Genomic DNA, 17,226 nt, shown 5'->3' on the forward strand with positions numbered 1-17,226 from the left:
CAGTGTTCTCTGGATGACGCTACTAGATACAATCACAGAAAGTAGAGCAGACAGAGCCCCAAGAGATAAAGGAAGGGCATCAAACCCAGATCACCAAGTGGAAAATTAGTCTTTTTTTTTTTCTTTTAAAGAAATCAACCACGGGCTCGGCAGCGTGGCCTGGTGGCTAAGATCCTCGCCTTGATCCCATATGGCCGCTGGTTCTAATCCTGGCAGCTCCACTTCCTCTCTATCTCTCCTCCTCTCAGTATATATCTGACTTTGTAATAAAAATAAAATAAATCTAAAAAAAAAAGAAATCAACCACGATATCTTCATTTTGATCTATTCTTACCATTAACTTTCCCTAAGCCTGGAGCTTTGTTTTTCAGCAGTGTCACTTGTATCTGAGGAATGTTGGTGATGTTTGAGTTCAGAACAAATTTGAAGTCCACATGTCCAACCATACAAGCCTTAGGTAGAACCAGTTCAAATACATGTTCATCCCAGCTGTTGCTGTCAAATAAGAGGGGAAATGCCAATTAAAGCAAAATTTTTCCTCAGCCATAATCTTACTTCCTTCACTACTTCTTTTCCTACTTTTTTATTTGTAGAGTCCAGCAAATCTTCATGTTTCTCGTGGGATCAAAAGAAGATAAGCTGTTCTCACCAGGGAGGTTAATCACAGAGCAATGAGTGATCTTACCCTACAACTGCCATGAGATTTACACAGACCTATGCAAGAAACCCTTGTGGCCCAAACTGTGAATCATCTCACACCAAAATTATCAGATTCCTGGGTTCCACACCACATCGAAAGGCAGGATACAAGTCTGCTTCATTTTTTAAAACAAATCCAACTTGCATTAATACATTCAAATACACACAAATCCTCAGGTTTTAAATTCTTCAAAGTTAGAAAATTACACTCTCCAAATCATACTCCATTATATCCAGACGTCTACTAGATAACTCAAACTCATCCTGAAAAATAAAGACACACACACCCTTCTTGATTACCCCTTCCTGCATGTCAGAGAACAGAAGTTCCATCTTTCAATGAGTCAAGCCAAAATCTTACAGGCATCCCTTACACTTCTCTCATATCAGATGTTTAACATATCAGCAAATTCTACTCCTTCACCTCCAAATTACTGCCATGATCCACCAATGCACCTAAGCTTGTCACTACCCACATCACTGTCACCATGGTCCATTAGCATCTCACCCCATTACTGCACCAGCAATGCAACTGGAATCCTCACTGCCCCCTCTCCTGCAATCATCTTTATTCTACACTTAGTATTAATGGTAAAACTTTTAAATCACAGATCCTATCTCCACATTCCTATATTCACAACCCTCCAACATCTTCCTACTTCATACAGTACACAAAGAGCTAGGGCTCTGCTTTCCAGCTGGCTGGTCTGACCTGACTCTCTGTCACTATCTCCCCTGCCATCACTACATAACAATAGCAGTCTTCATTGTGTGCTTTGTAGAACTCACAAAATGGACTCCTCAGTGTCTTCATATTTTCTATTGCCTGTGAATTCGTATCTCCACAGAAATAACATGTTTTCATACACATTTTTTCTTTTACTCACTCCCTCAACTCTTAAACACACACAGATACCCAACAACTTCTCTCTTAACATACTCTGTTTTTAACAATTCCCACAGCTTTTACGACCACACACTACATTTCATACAAAGATGGTTCAAAAGTTCATGAAAAAATGGAATAGGTCAAGTTTATTTTGGTACAGAAAAATTTGAAATCTATGCATACACAGGGTCTTCACCAAAATAAACTTTTTAATTGAATCAGAGAGAAAACAAATGAAGCTGCCACATACTGGCTCACTACTGATTTGCCTACAAAGGCAAAAGAACCAGAGTCAAGGACAATTAAATCCAAGCTTCGCAAGCAGATGGTCACCACTTGAGTCATCATCGTGTCTCAGCGCATAACGTCAAGAAGCTCGAGTCTGGGGCAGAGCTAGGTATTGAACAAGGCACCCAACAAAGGAAGGTGGCATCTTCTGCTTAAAGATTTATTTATTAGATTTCATCTGCTGGCTCACTCCTGTATTGATTATAAAAGGCCTGAGATTCCACCTGGGTCTCTCAAGTTGGTGGCACTGACTCAAATGGCTGAGCTTCCCTGCACATTACAGGGAGCCAGAGAAGAAGTAGCCAAGACTCAAACCACTGCTCACATATGGGATTCAGGCATCCTTTGCAGAGCCTGATCCCACCTGCATCGTTAATACCCGTCCCAGCTTAACTTAACTTAACTTCTAGACAAACACCCAACTAAAATCTATTTTTTAATTCTACTTTCCACAAAGTTTTTGAAATTTATTTGGAATGTAAATTTCATGAAAGTCCTACTACAAGTGTCTACAAGAGTACTTGCTTGTATATTTCTTAAATATATTCACAAACTGGGGCCGGTGCAATAGTTTCATGTGGCTAATCATCTGCCTGGAACAATGACATCCCATATGGATGCCAGTTTGCGTCCCAGTTGCTCCAGTTTCCTTCCAGTTTCCTGCTGGTGGTCTGGAAAACCAATGGGAAATGGCTCAAAGCCTTGGGACCCTGCATCCACGTGGGAGATCCCAAAGAAGCCCCTGGCTCCTAACTTTAGATCAGCTCAGCTCTGATTGTTGCAGCCATTTGGGGAGTAGACCAATAAATGGAAGATCTTCCTCTCTGTGTCTCTCCTTCTCTCTATAAATCTGTCTTTCTAATAAAAACAGATTGATCTTTAAATGTATTCACAAATAAAGGACCAAGTTATTGCAATGGCTAATTTATACAAGTACTATTTTATCCATCTATTAAGAATAAGAATACAACAACTTTCAAAACCAAGATGACAGAATGAATGGTATCAATAATAAAAAAAATATTGAAGAGAATCATTAATAACATCCCCAGAACCCCGACATTGTCTCTGACAAAGCATCTTGGGTAAAGGTTTTACCTGTCCGTCTGCAGTTTCCAAGTTCTAGTGTGCTGAGCGGCATCTCCATGGTGCTGCTGGTGGAGGTGCTGAGGATGCCTCCTTTGCTGCTGTTCTTGCTGAACTTCCACCCAGCATGGAGGGACAGTAGCTGAAAACCGTGGGGTTAAGGTCTCGAAGCGGGTGAGCTCCACTAGAGACGTCAAGGTTTCAAGTGTGAGTGGCTGGTCCACCAACAAATCAACTCCTTGACATTGGTCAGTGAAACAATTAAAGGATAGAAAAAAAAATGGTAGTTTTAATTCCTGTTTTGGTGGCCTATTCAATTATAACACTACCAAATAACTTTAAAGTAAATAAAGTGGGCTCAGAAATTTATATCCAAGTATTTATACCCAATTAAAATAACTAGCACTCGCTGAATGGTATAGCACAGAAGACAAATCCATGGAGACTATTTTAAAGCACAGCAAAACTACTTGCAATTGGAAAACCCCCAAATCAACTTGGGGAAGAGACCTTCCCGAGGTTCACTTAGTCCTAAGTCAACAATGCCAACAGAAGCATTGGTACCAAACGCAAGTCCTTTCCCATCAGATCCACTAGACCTTGATACTTATACAAGAACAAGCTAAAAACCAGCAAAACATATACCCTTTTACAATCAATACAGAAATCTTAATGCTTATAAACAAACAGATTAAATGCTATTTTGCCTTCATCTGTGGTAACAAAGTATTTTCGATATCTACCAGCAACATTAGGGTACTAACCTGCTTTGGACAGTTTAATCTTCTTTTACAAATACATGTATTCACATCTATGAGATGTCTGATAATAGTCAAAACTTAGAAGTTGTTCTTATTCAAATGAACAAGAAAGTGAATTTTAAAGATTTAAGCATGAGTTTTGGTAAGTTCAGAAAATTTTCACAAATGACAATTTCTACAAAATTATTATAATGTTTACTTCAAACAACATCTTTACCTTGAAGTTGAGACCCTTTTTAATCTGAATAAGACAGAATTAAGTATTATTTATAAACATTTATGCAACATAAATGTCTTTTTATATTACTTCTTTACTACTTAATCTTTTCTTTACAGAAAGTATTATTTGAGCTTTATAGAGAAATTCCCCCATTCTTCCAAAAATGCACAAACTATTAGTATACTCAGTACCTTAGTTTTTACAACAGGTCATAGAGTTAACCTAGATGAATGACAGCAGGTCAGTACAGCTCGGGTTGGAGAGCACCGGTGCGGCTGTGTGCACTCCTGAAATCTAGTGCGCAGGAGAAACCTGCTACCACAGCAGAGAAAGTCTCCCGACACCAAGAGCACTGCCCTGCAATGAATGCACTTCAGACTGCAACATACTCCACTGCCAATCCTTAAAGATCACTAAAAGTTTGCTCTTGGCGCCAGGAAGAATGATCAAATGCCCAAATATAAGTGTTCATGAAAACTAACTTTGTAAATTATTTCCACGTGGAATATATTCAAGTTCAAATACTTTTCATTACTTATTAAACTTCTTCTAAAATTCTAGACTCAGGACGGGAAATGGGGTGAGTGCTAAGAGTCAAGCATGACAGAACTATGGACACACAAAAGAAAGAACAAGGATAAAAAAAAAATCTTAGTGTGACATGTTAAGAGCAAGAAAGGGAATTACAAAGTACCCTGTAGTTGGAGACTGGTTCACAGAAGTTCACAAAGCTAAGATTTTTTTATCTAAACCAGGGACTAATGTGCCATCATTTCTTCATATGGTGGGTTGGGGAACCTTTTGGAGAGCAATATGGAACACAGATGTAGAAACCAACCAAAAACAATCACCCACAAACTGAACTGATTTAGAGGCTGACAATGTGGTGTGCACACAAACTCCATGAGAACATACTTTTTCAGATTTTAATTCCTCTGTCACATGAAATTATTATTCAGTCTACTGATTTTTTCCTTTCATAAATTAATAAATCTTTCTTTCCATTTTAGTACTCCCTAACTAGAAGAAAAGCTCCTTAATGGCAGAATAATGTTTCTACCTCTTATACAGCACCATTAATATTAACCTACCATAAGTAACAAATCAATTCTTATTTTACATTTATGTAACATCTCCCAAATGCTAAAAGACAAATACACAGTAGCAACTCTGTTGAAAGAGTAACAACAAAGCAACCAGCCTCTCAACAAAGCAACCAAAAGTTGAATATAACTGAGGTAATGTTTAAGATTATGTAAAATACTCAGAACATTGAAAATCATCAAAATTTGCACTTGCAAAAATATTTAAAATTAATGTCATACCTGAAATGCCAGGACTTGAAGGATTTGACAAAGGTTTAGAACCTTCTGAAGATGGCTCTACTCCTTTAGAAAGAGATCCATCCACTAGAATATCAGCTTCATCAATATCATCACAGGTTCCTCCAATTTGGAGAAAATGAAGCTCACCACCTAAGGGTCAAAATTTCATCAACACAGATATATGAAGTATGGATAAATATTCAAATATTTAAATACAGTACTAATTAGTTAAGAACTCTAATTGTTTCACCATTACTTAATAGGCAGATAAAAAAGGCCTACCGAAATAAATAAAATTACCTCCAAGAATTTGGAAATTATATTGCGAAAGTCCTATAAACTGTCAACCAACTATAAGAAAATTACAAACACACACATATGAAAATAAGTATTTATTAGTATCAACTACATGAAGGACACTATCTTAGGTGTTTGATTCATTCATCTAGTTTTCACCCAAACCCTTGAGGTAAAGAACAAATGCAATAGCTATATGGAACTCCACAGCCCAACCTCTTAATGCCAGCAGTACAAAACTGATCAAATATTTTGGGTATTTTGAAGTGCCTACAATGAAATGAAAACTAATTTCCAGCTTTTAAATCTGTTACAGAAAAAAAAGCAAAATATTTTTAAGATTTATTTATTTTATTGGAAAGGCAGATTTTACAGAGACAAGGACTGACAGAAATATCTTCCAACTGCTAGTTCACTTCCCAGTGGCCACAAAGACCAGAACTGAGCTGATCCAAAGCCAGGAGCTACTTCCAAGTCCCCTGGGGGTGAAGCATTCCAAGCCTTTGAACTATTTTCCATTGTCTTCCCAGGCCACTATCAGGTAGCAAGATGGGAAGTGCAGCAGCCCCCTCCCCACATAAACTGGCACATTTACTGGATGCCAGTGCTTGTAGGTGCCATTGTGCCTACCCCAAAAGAGCAAACAACAACAACAAAAAGAAAAAACAAAGAATAGCATATTCTAGCAAAATGTATTTGAAGATTCACTGACAAAAACAAGTAAATCATTAAATCCTTTTTCTAAAACACAACTGGAAAGCAGGACAGACATACCAGTCAGTGCAGGTGGGGGAGCCCTTAAACCAGCCTTCAGGTCGCTCCATGCTGAGCTTTGTTTGGAAAGCTTCCACTTTAAAAACGATAATTTTTTCTTAATAGGAAACAAACAAGGTCTTCTAACTGAGGTCTCAATGCCTCTGAAACAAGCAACCCAGTACAAATAGCAAGAAATTAACACGGAATTACTAGAAGCAAGAGAAACATCGAGGGCTTGGCAAATTTCATATAACTCAAAGACCAGAGACTATGCACATCCACAAAACACACCCAGGAGCAGCAATGCCGCCCAAGCAGCCCTATCACGATGCCAGGCAGATCGACACAAAAGAACCTGAGGACACGCAGAAAAGCAGCCCAGGGAACACTCAAACAACCAATGCCTTCCCAACTCAAGGTATTTGGACACAACAGCTCACCAGTGTTTAACTGAAACTAAACTATGTTGACACATCAGCAACAAAAAAGAAAGACCACTTAACAATAAAAACCAAGGGGCAGGGGAGAAACACCCGAGTTGCACACTGCAATGGAAACAATGGAAACAAAAAATGGCCCAGGTGAGTTATCAACTAAAGCAACAAACTCCAGGAGGGGAGAAATCAGGACCCAGTCTCTGAGCCATTCTAAATATCCACTAACAAATGAAATATTAAAGGACATACAAAGAAGTAGTGACTATACTCAAGAGGTCAGGGAAACTGTTCCACGTCATGATTTCACCAGATCAAAACTCAAAAGCAGCTATGTTAAATTTTTTTCTACAAGAAAAAGATACAAAAGATTATAATAAGCCATGTTCCAAATGACTGAAAAAAGGTTACTTTAAAAAGAACATAACAGAAAAAAAAAAAAGGAACATAATGGGAAGTCCAGGTAATTCATTGGCGTGGTTGCTATGGTATGGGGTACCCAGGCCGGATCAGGCTTTCTGATGGGGCTCCTAGCTCCCCATCCACTGCTGCTAACTAGACAAGCGGAGGGTCCTGGACTTGTCCAAGCCCAAGGTCCAAGATATTCCTCTGTCCACAGTGACCATGCCCCATACAGTGGTACATGTCTCAGATGGCTCTGGCCATGCTCAGGATTATGTCTCTGCCCACAAACACCATCATGGTGGGCAGACTCCAGGTAACTGAGCAGCAGTGTGGGTGACTAGATCTCCCAGCCATGTAGCTGTGGCTGGGGGTACCCCTGCCAGCCCAGGATTCCTGTTGGGGATCCTAGCTCCTCATCCATGTCTGGTAGGAGCGGGAGAGTTATGGGCTTGTGAGCAGCCAGAGCGGCTACTGGCATTGGGCTTTGCCCGCTGGCCACCTGGTAGCTATTTCTGGGATCTTGGGAGTATGGAATTACTGCAAAGGGACACCCATGGATACGGCCACTGTATTTGTAGTTTAGGAATGAATCCTGAGGGACACCCAACGACAGGGCCACTGTACTTGCAGGTAAGTGAGAGGACTTAGACCTGGAGGTTTGGAGAAGTGAGACTTGAAGATCTTTATGGGTCAAACCGATGCACCAGCCCACATGGAAGCCCTGGGTTGGACTTGTTACCATGGAACATGGCTGACCACTACATGCCAGCGGACACACACAAGCTATGACTGAGCGCCTGTCTGGCAGGGCTAGATTCCAGTACCTGACAATGAGAGTCAGATCAGGGAATAGGTCACATTAGGCTGGACTATGACAACAACCACCATGAAAGAGAACCAGGTCCGGCATTGAATTCTGTGGGGGATATGTGGGCACAATCCTATGGATCTACAAGTCCCACTGCTTAGCTTGAGAATTGGGATGGTAATGGGCTGACCTATATGTGACCATGGAATTCACCGGTACTGGGACTGGGAACAAGCAGGGCAGGTCCAGGATGCAGCACCCAACACAGCAACATAAAACAGGGTATGGGGCAGGCTAGGTGACACTAGCTCATACATACAGGCAGGGACAGAAGGGGCAGGCCATGCCATGTAAGGGCTAAGCACCCACTAGCAAGCGTGAAATATAGGTCTGGGTGTTGGGCAGACCAGGCAGGGTAGCTCCATCCGTTGGCAAGTGTGTGAGTTAGTTTTAGAAGGGGGCAAACCAGGCTAGACCGAGCAAACCATAGCCCACTGGCAAGTGCAGAAACCAGGATGGAGTGCAGGTCATGCCAGGCTAGGCTGCCACATCTACTGGTCTATCACATGAGCCTGGCATAAGAGCAGAGTGAGCAAGGCCAGATTGCAGCACCCAACAGTCAGAGTTAGGACTGCAGCATCTGAAGGCGAAGACCAAGACAGGGGAGGGACTAAGCCAAACTGGGTCAGAGCAACCACTGGCACACACAAGATCTATAGCTGGGATCAGACCTGGTTGGGTAGCTAAGAGGATGTCCTGGCTGGGTTGTGGGTTACACTGGTGAACACAGGGGCTGGAGTGGGGGCTGTCGTCTGCTCTGCATATGGTTGCAGTCACCCTCAGCATGGCTGTGGAATGGTCTGGGGCGAGTAAGACTGGGTTAGATCGCAGCACCCACTGCAGCTCATGAGAACCAGGATGGGTGTAGGATGGGCTGGGGTAGGTCTCTGTTCCTGCCGATCCATGTGTGAGCTGTGTCTCGGTATGGACAAGGTTTGGCTGGGTTGTAGCACCAACAATAAGAACCAGAATGGGTGAAGGTTGGTGAGGAAAAGTCACTATTCCTGATGGGGCAGGAAGTGGACTAAGTAAGGTTGGCCCATTGATCCACCGGTGTGCTGAGATCTGGCATTCGGAGAGGTTCTGATGGAGAAACATGGGGAACTGCTCTGTCGGAACACAGTCCTGTAGGTGAGCACGAGAATCAAGAAAGAGAGCAGCCCACAACACGCTGGGGAAAGGTACTCATAGGCATACCTTTGGCTCAGGTCTGGGGCAAGCCAGACTGGACCAGTTCACATCACCAGCTGGCAAATCTGAGAGCTAGAACAGTGCGTGAGTCATGCCATGTTGGGCAGAAATACCAGCTAGTTCACATGAGGGCTGGGACTAGGGGCTGGCTGGGGATGGCTAGGCTGTAGTTCACACAAGCGTGAGATGGAAATGAGGGAGACCAGGGCTGGGTCAGGCTACAACACCCACTGCCAATTGCTGAGGTGAGGCAGGCCATGCTAGACAGGGCCGCAGCACCCAACCAGCACACTTGAGACCCAGCAGAGAATGGGTGAAGCCGGTAGGCGGGCTGCAGGGAGACCCCCTACTGGGCCACAATTCCCACTAGTGAGCATGAGAGCTGGGATGGGGGCAGACAAGACCATGCAGGGCTACAACACCTGTTGACCTGCATGTAAGCTGGATCAGGGATAAGCCAGGCTAGGTGGACTGTACCTACTGGTACATGCATAAGTCAGAGGGGGTGTGGGTTGGCTAGGCTTTGCCACAGCATCAGCTGGCAGATGCTGGCACAGGGGGAAATCTCTGTCGAGCTAAATTGCAGTACCACCTGAAGAGTGCAATACCCGCGAGTGGGAGTGGACCCAGAAGGGAAACAATAGGCACCTCCCTGTTGGGTTGCCACTCAGACTAGTGAGCAAGAGAACCAGGACTGGGACAGGCATGGCTAGCAGAGAGTTGCACCCGCCAGCAGATGTTGAATAGTGTCGCTGGTTGGGATGAACTAGGCTTCCATAGCCACTGACATGTATAAAAGTGGGTTCCCCCTTCTTGGGTCACTATTCCCGTGGGAGGGCATGAAGACTGGGACGGGGGCTGGGATGGCTAGATAGAGAGGCACTCAACAACACCCGTGAGGGCTGGGTTCCCCCTTCTTGGGTCACTATTCCCGTGGGAGGGCATGAAGACTGGGACGGGGGCTGGGATGGCTAGATAGAGAGGCACTCAACAACACCCGTGAGGGCTGGATGGTTGAGTTGGTTAGATAGAACTAAGCTTTAATACCCACTGACACGTACAAGAGCCAAATGGGATGAGGGACAGACTGGTCTTCTGCTACACATACTGGCAAACCAGGGTAGGGGGCGGGCCTGGTGGGGGTTATTGTGGGTCGCCCCAACTAGGCTGCAGCTCCCACTGGTTTGTGTGAGGGCCGAGTACGTGCTGGGCAGAACCAGACTGGACTGCAACACCCATTGGTTCCAGTGCAACTCGGGACTGAAAACAGAACCAACCCAGCAATTGCAACCACCAGCTGATCGTGGTGATGGACTGTGCCGGGCCCTGTGCTTGCTAGAACATACAAGAAACTAGTCTGGGAATACCTCAAAGTTTCTTTGGAGATCTCCCTAATCGAACTGCTGGACTCAGAACTCTAATCAAGAAAAGACAGAAGACAGAGCAGATCAATCATTCATCTCAGCTATATGTTGGCAGCGATATATGGGGCAAACGGAGACTTTATGATGGACCATATCAATCAGTGGACGACCTCATCGAGCGAAACTGGCAGCGATTCATAACCGGAGAACTATTAACACCACTCGAGCACATATCTCAGAGCATGCCCCACATCCGGGACTCGGGGTGGGCGGGAAACCGGGTGGGGCTTCCCCCTCAATATCCCCCTTTACCTCAGATACAAGATGGAAACAATGTGGACATAATAGTATTACCCACTTCCCTATCCCCCTGAACCTTTTTTTTTTTCTTTTTCTTTCTTTAACTGTAATTAACTATGTAAAGATTGTCAACAACACAATAAAATAGGAGAAAAAAAAGAAAAAAAATAAATAAAAAATAAAAAAGAATTGAAATATGGCATTTCCATCCATATACAAAAAAAAAAAAAAAAAAAAAAAGAGCTGAATGAGACATGGGACAGAAAGAACCAGTCTGCTGTACATACTGGCAAGCACAGGAACCAGGACAAGGGGTGAGCCTGATGGAGGTTACTGCAGTTTGCTCCAATTAGACTTCAGCTCCCACTGGTTTGTATGAGGTCGAATGTGCAGCAGGCAGGATTGAGCTGGATTGCAACACACACTAGTTCGCATAGAAGACAGAGCAGGAGACATGTGACCCAGCAATTGCAACTAACAGTGTGCACAAAGGGCAGTCTGGGCAATGGACTGTGCCAGACCCTGTATTGGCACGCACACACAAGAATCAGGTCAGGGATGACCTCAGATGAAGTTCTTTGGGAAGTCCCCCAAACAAACCACTGGACTCAGAACTCCAACCATGGAGGTTCCATGATCTGACCATGAAATGCATGTGTCAGAGCTGGGTCTCCTCAGTGGCTCAGATGGAGCAGGGGACAGCATATCTAGATGCACATGAAGGATTTAGCAGTACACTGGAACTGCAGAATACACCTGGTACCATAGCAGAGGATGGAGGACAGAACAAATCGACCAACTATCCCACCCAAATGTTGGCAGTGAATACCTGGACAAACGGAGACTCTTAGGTAGATTATGTCAGCCAGTGGAGTCTTGGAGAGATTTCATCATGCTTGAAATACAAGATCAGCAGCAACACAGAACTGTTGAACTATCAAAACCACTTGAACAGGACCCTCAGAGCATGCCACACATCAGGGACCATGGGATGGTTGGGAGGCTGGGTGTGGCTTCCCCCCTCGTGCCTCCCCTCCCCACAAATACAGGAAGGAAAAAAGAGAATGTCAAAACAATGGTTTCACCTACTTTCCTCTAGTCTTTGACCCTTTTCACCCTAATCAAATGTGTAAGAATTATCAAAAATAAAATTTATACAACTAAAAAATAAAAAAAAGAATAAAAGGAGGCCAGGTACTGTAGTCTAGCGGATAAACCCTCACCCGGCAAAAACCAGGATCCCAAATGGCACTGGTTCACATCCAAGTTGCTCCACCTCCCACCCAGCACTCTACCTGTAGCCTGGGAAAGCAGTGGAGGACAGCCCAAAAGCTTGGGACCCTGTACCCAAGTGGGAAACCTGGTTCCTAGCTTCAAATCTGCTCAGATCCAACCATTATGACCACTTGGGGAGTGAATCATTGGAAGGAAGATCTTCCATTCTCTCTCCTTCTCTCTGTAAATCTTCCTTCCCAATAAAAACAAACCAACCTTAAAAACAAGGGGAGGGGGAGCTGGTCTGATAGGGCAGAAAGCTAATTCTTTGCCCTGTGATGCCAACATCCATTATAAGTGCTAGTTCAAGTCCCAGCTGCTCCATTTCTGATCCAGCTCTGGAAAGCAGCGAAGGATGGTCCAAGTCCTTGGGACCATGTGGGAGACCCAGAGCAGGCTCCTAGCTCCCAGTTTCAGATCAACTCAGCTCTGGCTGATGCAGCTCTTTGAGAGCTGTGGATGGAAGACCTTCTCTATCCAGCTCTCCTTTTCTCTCCTTAAAATCTGTCTTTCAAATAAAAATAAATCCTAAAAATAAAAAAGAGGAAATTTTGAAGGTCCTAAGTAAAATATTTAAAAATAAAACAAATAAAAGAAAACTTCACTGTCTATAGCAAATTTGAGACAGTAGCTGAAGGGATCAATGACATAAAGACAGATCAAGAGGAATTAACCAATCTGAAAACAAACAAAAGGAAAAACATTAATGAAGAGAACTCCAGGCCTGAGAGGCAGCTGAATTGTAAGAACACACACCTAGGGTCAGTTTAATGGCACGCATTAGGTCATGATCCCATGTGAGCAGTGGTTGGGGTCCCAGATGATCCACACCCAATATGGCTCCCTGCTGGTACGTCTGGGAAGGCAGCTGATGATGGCTCAAATATTTGAGGCCCTGGTACCTGTGTGGAGGAGCCAGGAGGAATGCCAGGGTTTAGGCCTGGTCTAACTGCAGCCACTGCACCCAACTGGGGAGTGAACCAGTAAATGGAGGAGCACTGTATGACTGGCCTTCCCCACTTGTGTAAATCTCTATCCTTAACATACATAAATAAATCCAACAAAAAGAGAACATACAAACAACTAGAACGCCATAAAGAGGAGAGAAAAAAAAAATCTGAAGAAACAGTGAGGGACTGGTATTGTGGTGTAGCCAGTACAACCACAACCTGCAATGCCAGCTTACCCACTCCACTTCCTATCTAGGTCCTGCTAAAGACCTGGCCAAAGCAGTGAAGGTAGCAAAGAGCTTCCCTCCTGGTTCTAGCTTGGCTCACCCAACTGCTACAGCCTTACGGAGGGTGAACCAGCGGGTAGAATATTCTGTGTCTCTCCAATCTTTCAAAATAAATTAAATAAATAAATCATTGGAGGGTAAAAAAAGGAAGAGCCAAAATTTCTCAAATTTGATGGAAACGCTTCAGAATCCACTCATATGACTGTCAAACAAGACAGAGATACGCACATACATACAAACTATTGAGAGTCAAAGTCAGAGAACATCATGAAAAGACCAAGATAAAAATGACATCACAGAGAGAGAAACAGCAACACCAACTAACTGATGACCTACCACAAACCAGAGGGGACAGAAGACGCTGGGATGACATTCAAAGGGCAAACAAACTGTCAACTTTAATTCCATACACAGCATTCTTTCAAAAATGAAGTGCAGACATTTCCAGATAAGGAAGACTGAGAGGATGTTATGCTAGCACATCTGTCTTACAATCAATACAAAAGAAAAAAAATAAAAGATAAGTAAATATTATTTTTTCTCATTTCTTTCACAACTATTTTAAAAGATCAAAGTTGTACATATAAAATAATAACAACATTTTTGTTTGGTTTCTAACATATCTAAAGGCAGTACCCAAGGGCAGGGTCTAGGTCAGGGATGGGTGCTTGCCTAGCCATGAAGACATTCACATCCTGAAGTGGAGTGGGCAGATTTGACCAATTCCCAATGCTAGTTCCTTGCTAATGGAGGACAACAGGCAGGGTTGGCTTAGAGGTCAGGGCCCTGCTTCAGCAAGCATCTAGAGAGTGAACCAGCTGAGGGGAATTCTCTCCACGTCTCTTTGCAGGTATCCATCTCACAAAGAAATTTTTAAAAAGCAAAATGAAAGTAAGTCAGTATTCATTCTAAAGCAGATATTAAAAATATATATTAATTTTACTTGCAAGAATTACCTAGAGAGGGGGAAAAGGAGGGGGGAATGGAGAGAGAAAGAGAGGAAAGAGAGAATCTTCCATCCATTGGCTCACTCCCCAAATAGTTGAAACAGCCAGATCTGGGCAGGTCCAAAGTCAGAGCTTCTTACGCATCTCTCACGAGGGTGTCGGGGCGCAAGACTTTAAGGCATCCTGCACTGTTTTCCAAGGCCATTAGCAGGGAGCTGGATCAGAAGTAGAGCAGTCAGAACTAGAACTGGCATCTAGATGAAGTTGACAGTGCAGGCGGAGGATTAGCAAACTACACCACTGTGCCAGCTCCCTAAAGTAGATTCTGGTAAATTAAAACACTGAAAACCAATAAGCATGGAACTGAGGGATTGATAACTTCAGGCCAAATAGCAAAGCAAAAAGTTCTAGAGCCCAGGAGGGGAACGTCCAGCTCGTGGGCAGTGTTAAGACCAGTAATTCAGAGTTTGGTGGGTTAACTTTTAACACGATAATCTCCTATGGCCACAAATAACATTACAACTACCCAAACAGCCCTTAGCAGAATAAAGATCTCCCACTACACACTGAAAGGAGTAGAGAAACAGCCAGCTGGTGCCATCCCTCGGACCTCAGCCCTGGCATAGCTTCAGGTCCAGTGGCTCCCATGCCTGGAGCTGCTGGTTGCACCAGGATTAGCAGCTGGAGACCTTGTCCTCCCCAAAAGGTGGTGCTGTGTATTTTGGTTGCTTTGGCAGTGCCCGGAGGACTAGAGCAAACACTTTGGCCTTTTCAGACTGAAGCGGTCTGCTCTATGGGAAGACTGAAGAGATTAGAATCCTTTGGAGAAGAGACAGTTGAGCAAGGAAATTTATCAGGTCCCTGACCGCAGAGAGAATGAAACCTAAACCTCAGAGGTCATACGTAATAACAAACACAGTCTTTGTAAAAATAGCCTGGAAAAGTCACAAATGGACAGCTGCAGCCAACAGCAAGGGACATTCTCCCTGACTGGAAGAATTAGATTTCCAAAGGACCACAGCACAGCAGTCAGAGAGACCCATTCGCAACAACAAATCACAAAGCATTCCAAGAAGCAGCAAGGGCCCACCCACGGGGAAAAACAACACACTGCCCTGAGGGTGCCCCTCCACCAATGCAGCTGAAGAGAAAGGACAGGAAGCCCAGCACAATGGCTTAGTGGATGAATTACAACTCTTCAGAATTAAACTCTTGTGCATCAAATGACACTATAAAGACGGTGAAATGACAACCCACAGATTGAGAAAATATTTACAAACCATAAATCTAATAAGGGCCTAATGTCTGAATTTAAAGAAAAAGTCTACAACTCAATAAATAGCTGAATTTAAAAACAAAGGACATAAACATATCTCTCTAGAAAAGAAATACAAATGACCAGTAAACACATGAAAACGTGTTCAACATTGCTCATCATCAGAGAAATAAAAATCAAAACCAAAAGCAGCTACAAACAAGTTCAAATTACCATTTAACACCTGCTACAATAGCTACTACTCAACACGCACCCTCAGAAAATAGGCTTGGCTGGAAGTAGAAATATTAAGGATCCTCCCCCGCCCCCCCCAAAAAAAAACATTGCTTGTGAAAATGTAAAATTGTGCAGCCTTCACAGAAAACCATGTGGTGATTCCTGAAAAAATTGTATACAACATTATCATGCCACAATAATGGGTGTATATCTTTAAAAAAAATGGTAACCAAGACAAGCACTTGCCACACACAAGTGTTAAGACACACCTTGAGGAGAACTGGATGAGAAGTGAAGCAGTCAGGATTAGAACTGGCCGCCCATATGGGATGTGGATACTGCATGCGGAAGCTCAGCTTGCTAAGCTCCCACCTTTGCACTGGCCCAGCCTTAGCTATGGCAAGCATTTTTGAAAAATGAACCAATGGATAGAAAATTTTCTCTCCCTTTCAAAGAAAATAATAATTTAAAAATATTTTTAAAAAGAATGAAAACGAAGGGCCCAAATAACTTGCACATCAAATGTAAAAGACTTGAACATAATTTTGGTACAAAAAATTTAATCAATGCAGTTTTTCATAATATTCATCTTTAAATTTTTTAAATAACCCTCATGGGCACCGATTTCAAAAATATATATGTTAAGGCACAATGACAGGGAAGGAGAAAGAGAGAGCTCTTCCACTCCCCAATATACAGGTGTCCCATATGGATGGCAGGGGCTCAAGTAAGTGGGCCATCAACTGCTGTTTTCCCAGGCACAATGGCAGGGAACTGGGTGGGAAGCACAGCATGTCACTCAACCATGTGCACTGATGTGGAATGCCGGCATCACAAACAGTAATTCAACCCACTGTACCACCAATACGAGACTATAAATTTCAAAAATGGTTTGCACCAACACAAACTTATCTTTTTATTATTTCATTATTTTCTACGAACTTTGTGAAAAGTTCGTAGAAAATGGTGTAACAACTCAAGTGTCCATTTTTACATTAAATAAACAAAGCACCCTGTTACACAGTGGCACATTATCTGGCACAGTAGGTTAAGCCACCGCTTGGAATGCTTCCTCTGCTTACAATCCAGCTTCCCACCAATGCACCCTTGCAGGCAGCACTTGGGTCGTGCCTCTCACGTGGGGAGACCAGGACTAACTTCCAGACCCCTGGCTTTGGTTTGGCCAGCCCTGGCTTGCTGAGGGCTTCTGGGGAGTGAGTCAACAGACAGTACACTCTCTCAACCCAGCCTTTCAAGCAATTTACTTTTGTTCTTTTCTTTTGATTCCAAGAAGCAAATGAGAAGGGTGGCGGGGTATCATCTTCTGAGTTGTAATAGTTCTCTTGTATGTCAAGGATTCCTTTAAAAAAAAAAAAAAACTCTACCCTATTT

At 43.2% G+C, this 17,226-nt stretch overlaps 1 protein-coding gene across 9 annotated transcripts in view; it reads right to left on the reverse strand.

The window, feature by feature from the left end:
• BIRC6 (baculoviral IAP repeat containing 6) overlaps positions 1–17,226 on the reverse strand; it is a 195,025-nt gene that overhangs the window by 128,137 nt on the left and 49,662 nt on the right. For all 9 annotated transcript variants that reach the window (XM_004582721.3, XM_036497048.2, XM_004582720.2 and 6 more), the window contains exons 11-13: positions 5,269–5,418; positions 2,975–3,200; positions 335–495 (exon numbers count right to left, since the gene is read on the reverse strand). In XM_004582721.3, the coding sequence (XP_004582778.2) occupies positions 335–495; positions 2,975–3,200; positions 5,269–5,418 (537 nt within the window). The remainder of the gene's footprint in view (positions 1–334; positions 496–2,974; positions 3,201–5,268; positions 5,419–17,226) is intronic.

Source organism: Ochotona princeps, chromosome 8, assembly GCF_030435755.1.
Source record: "Ochotona princeps isolate mOchPri1 chromosome 8, mOchPri1.hap1, whole genome shotgun sequence".
In the NCBI taxonomy this organism is placed as follows: Eukaryota; Metazoa; Chordata; class Mammalia; order Lagomorpha; family Ochotonidae; genus Ochotona; species Ochotona princeps.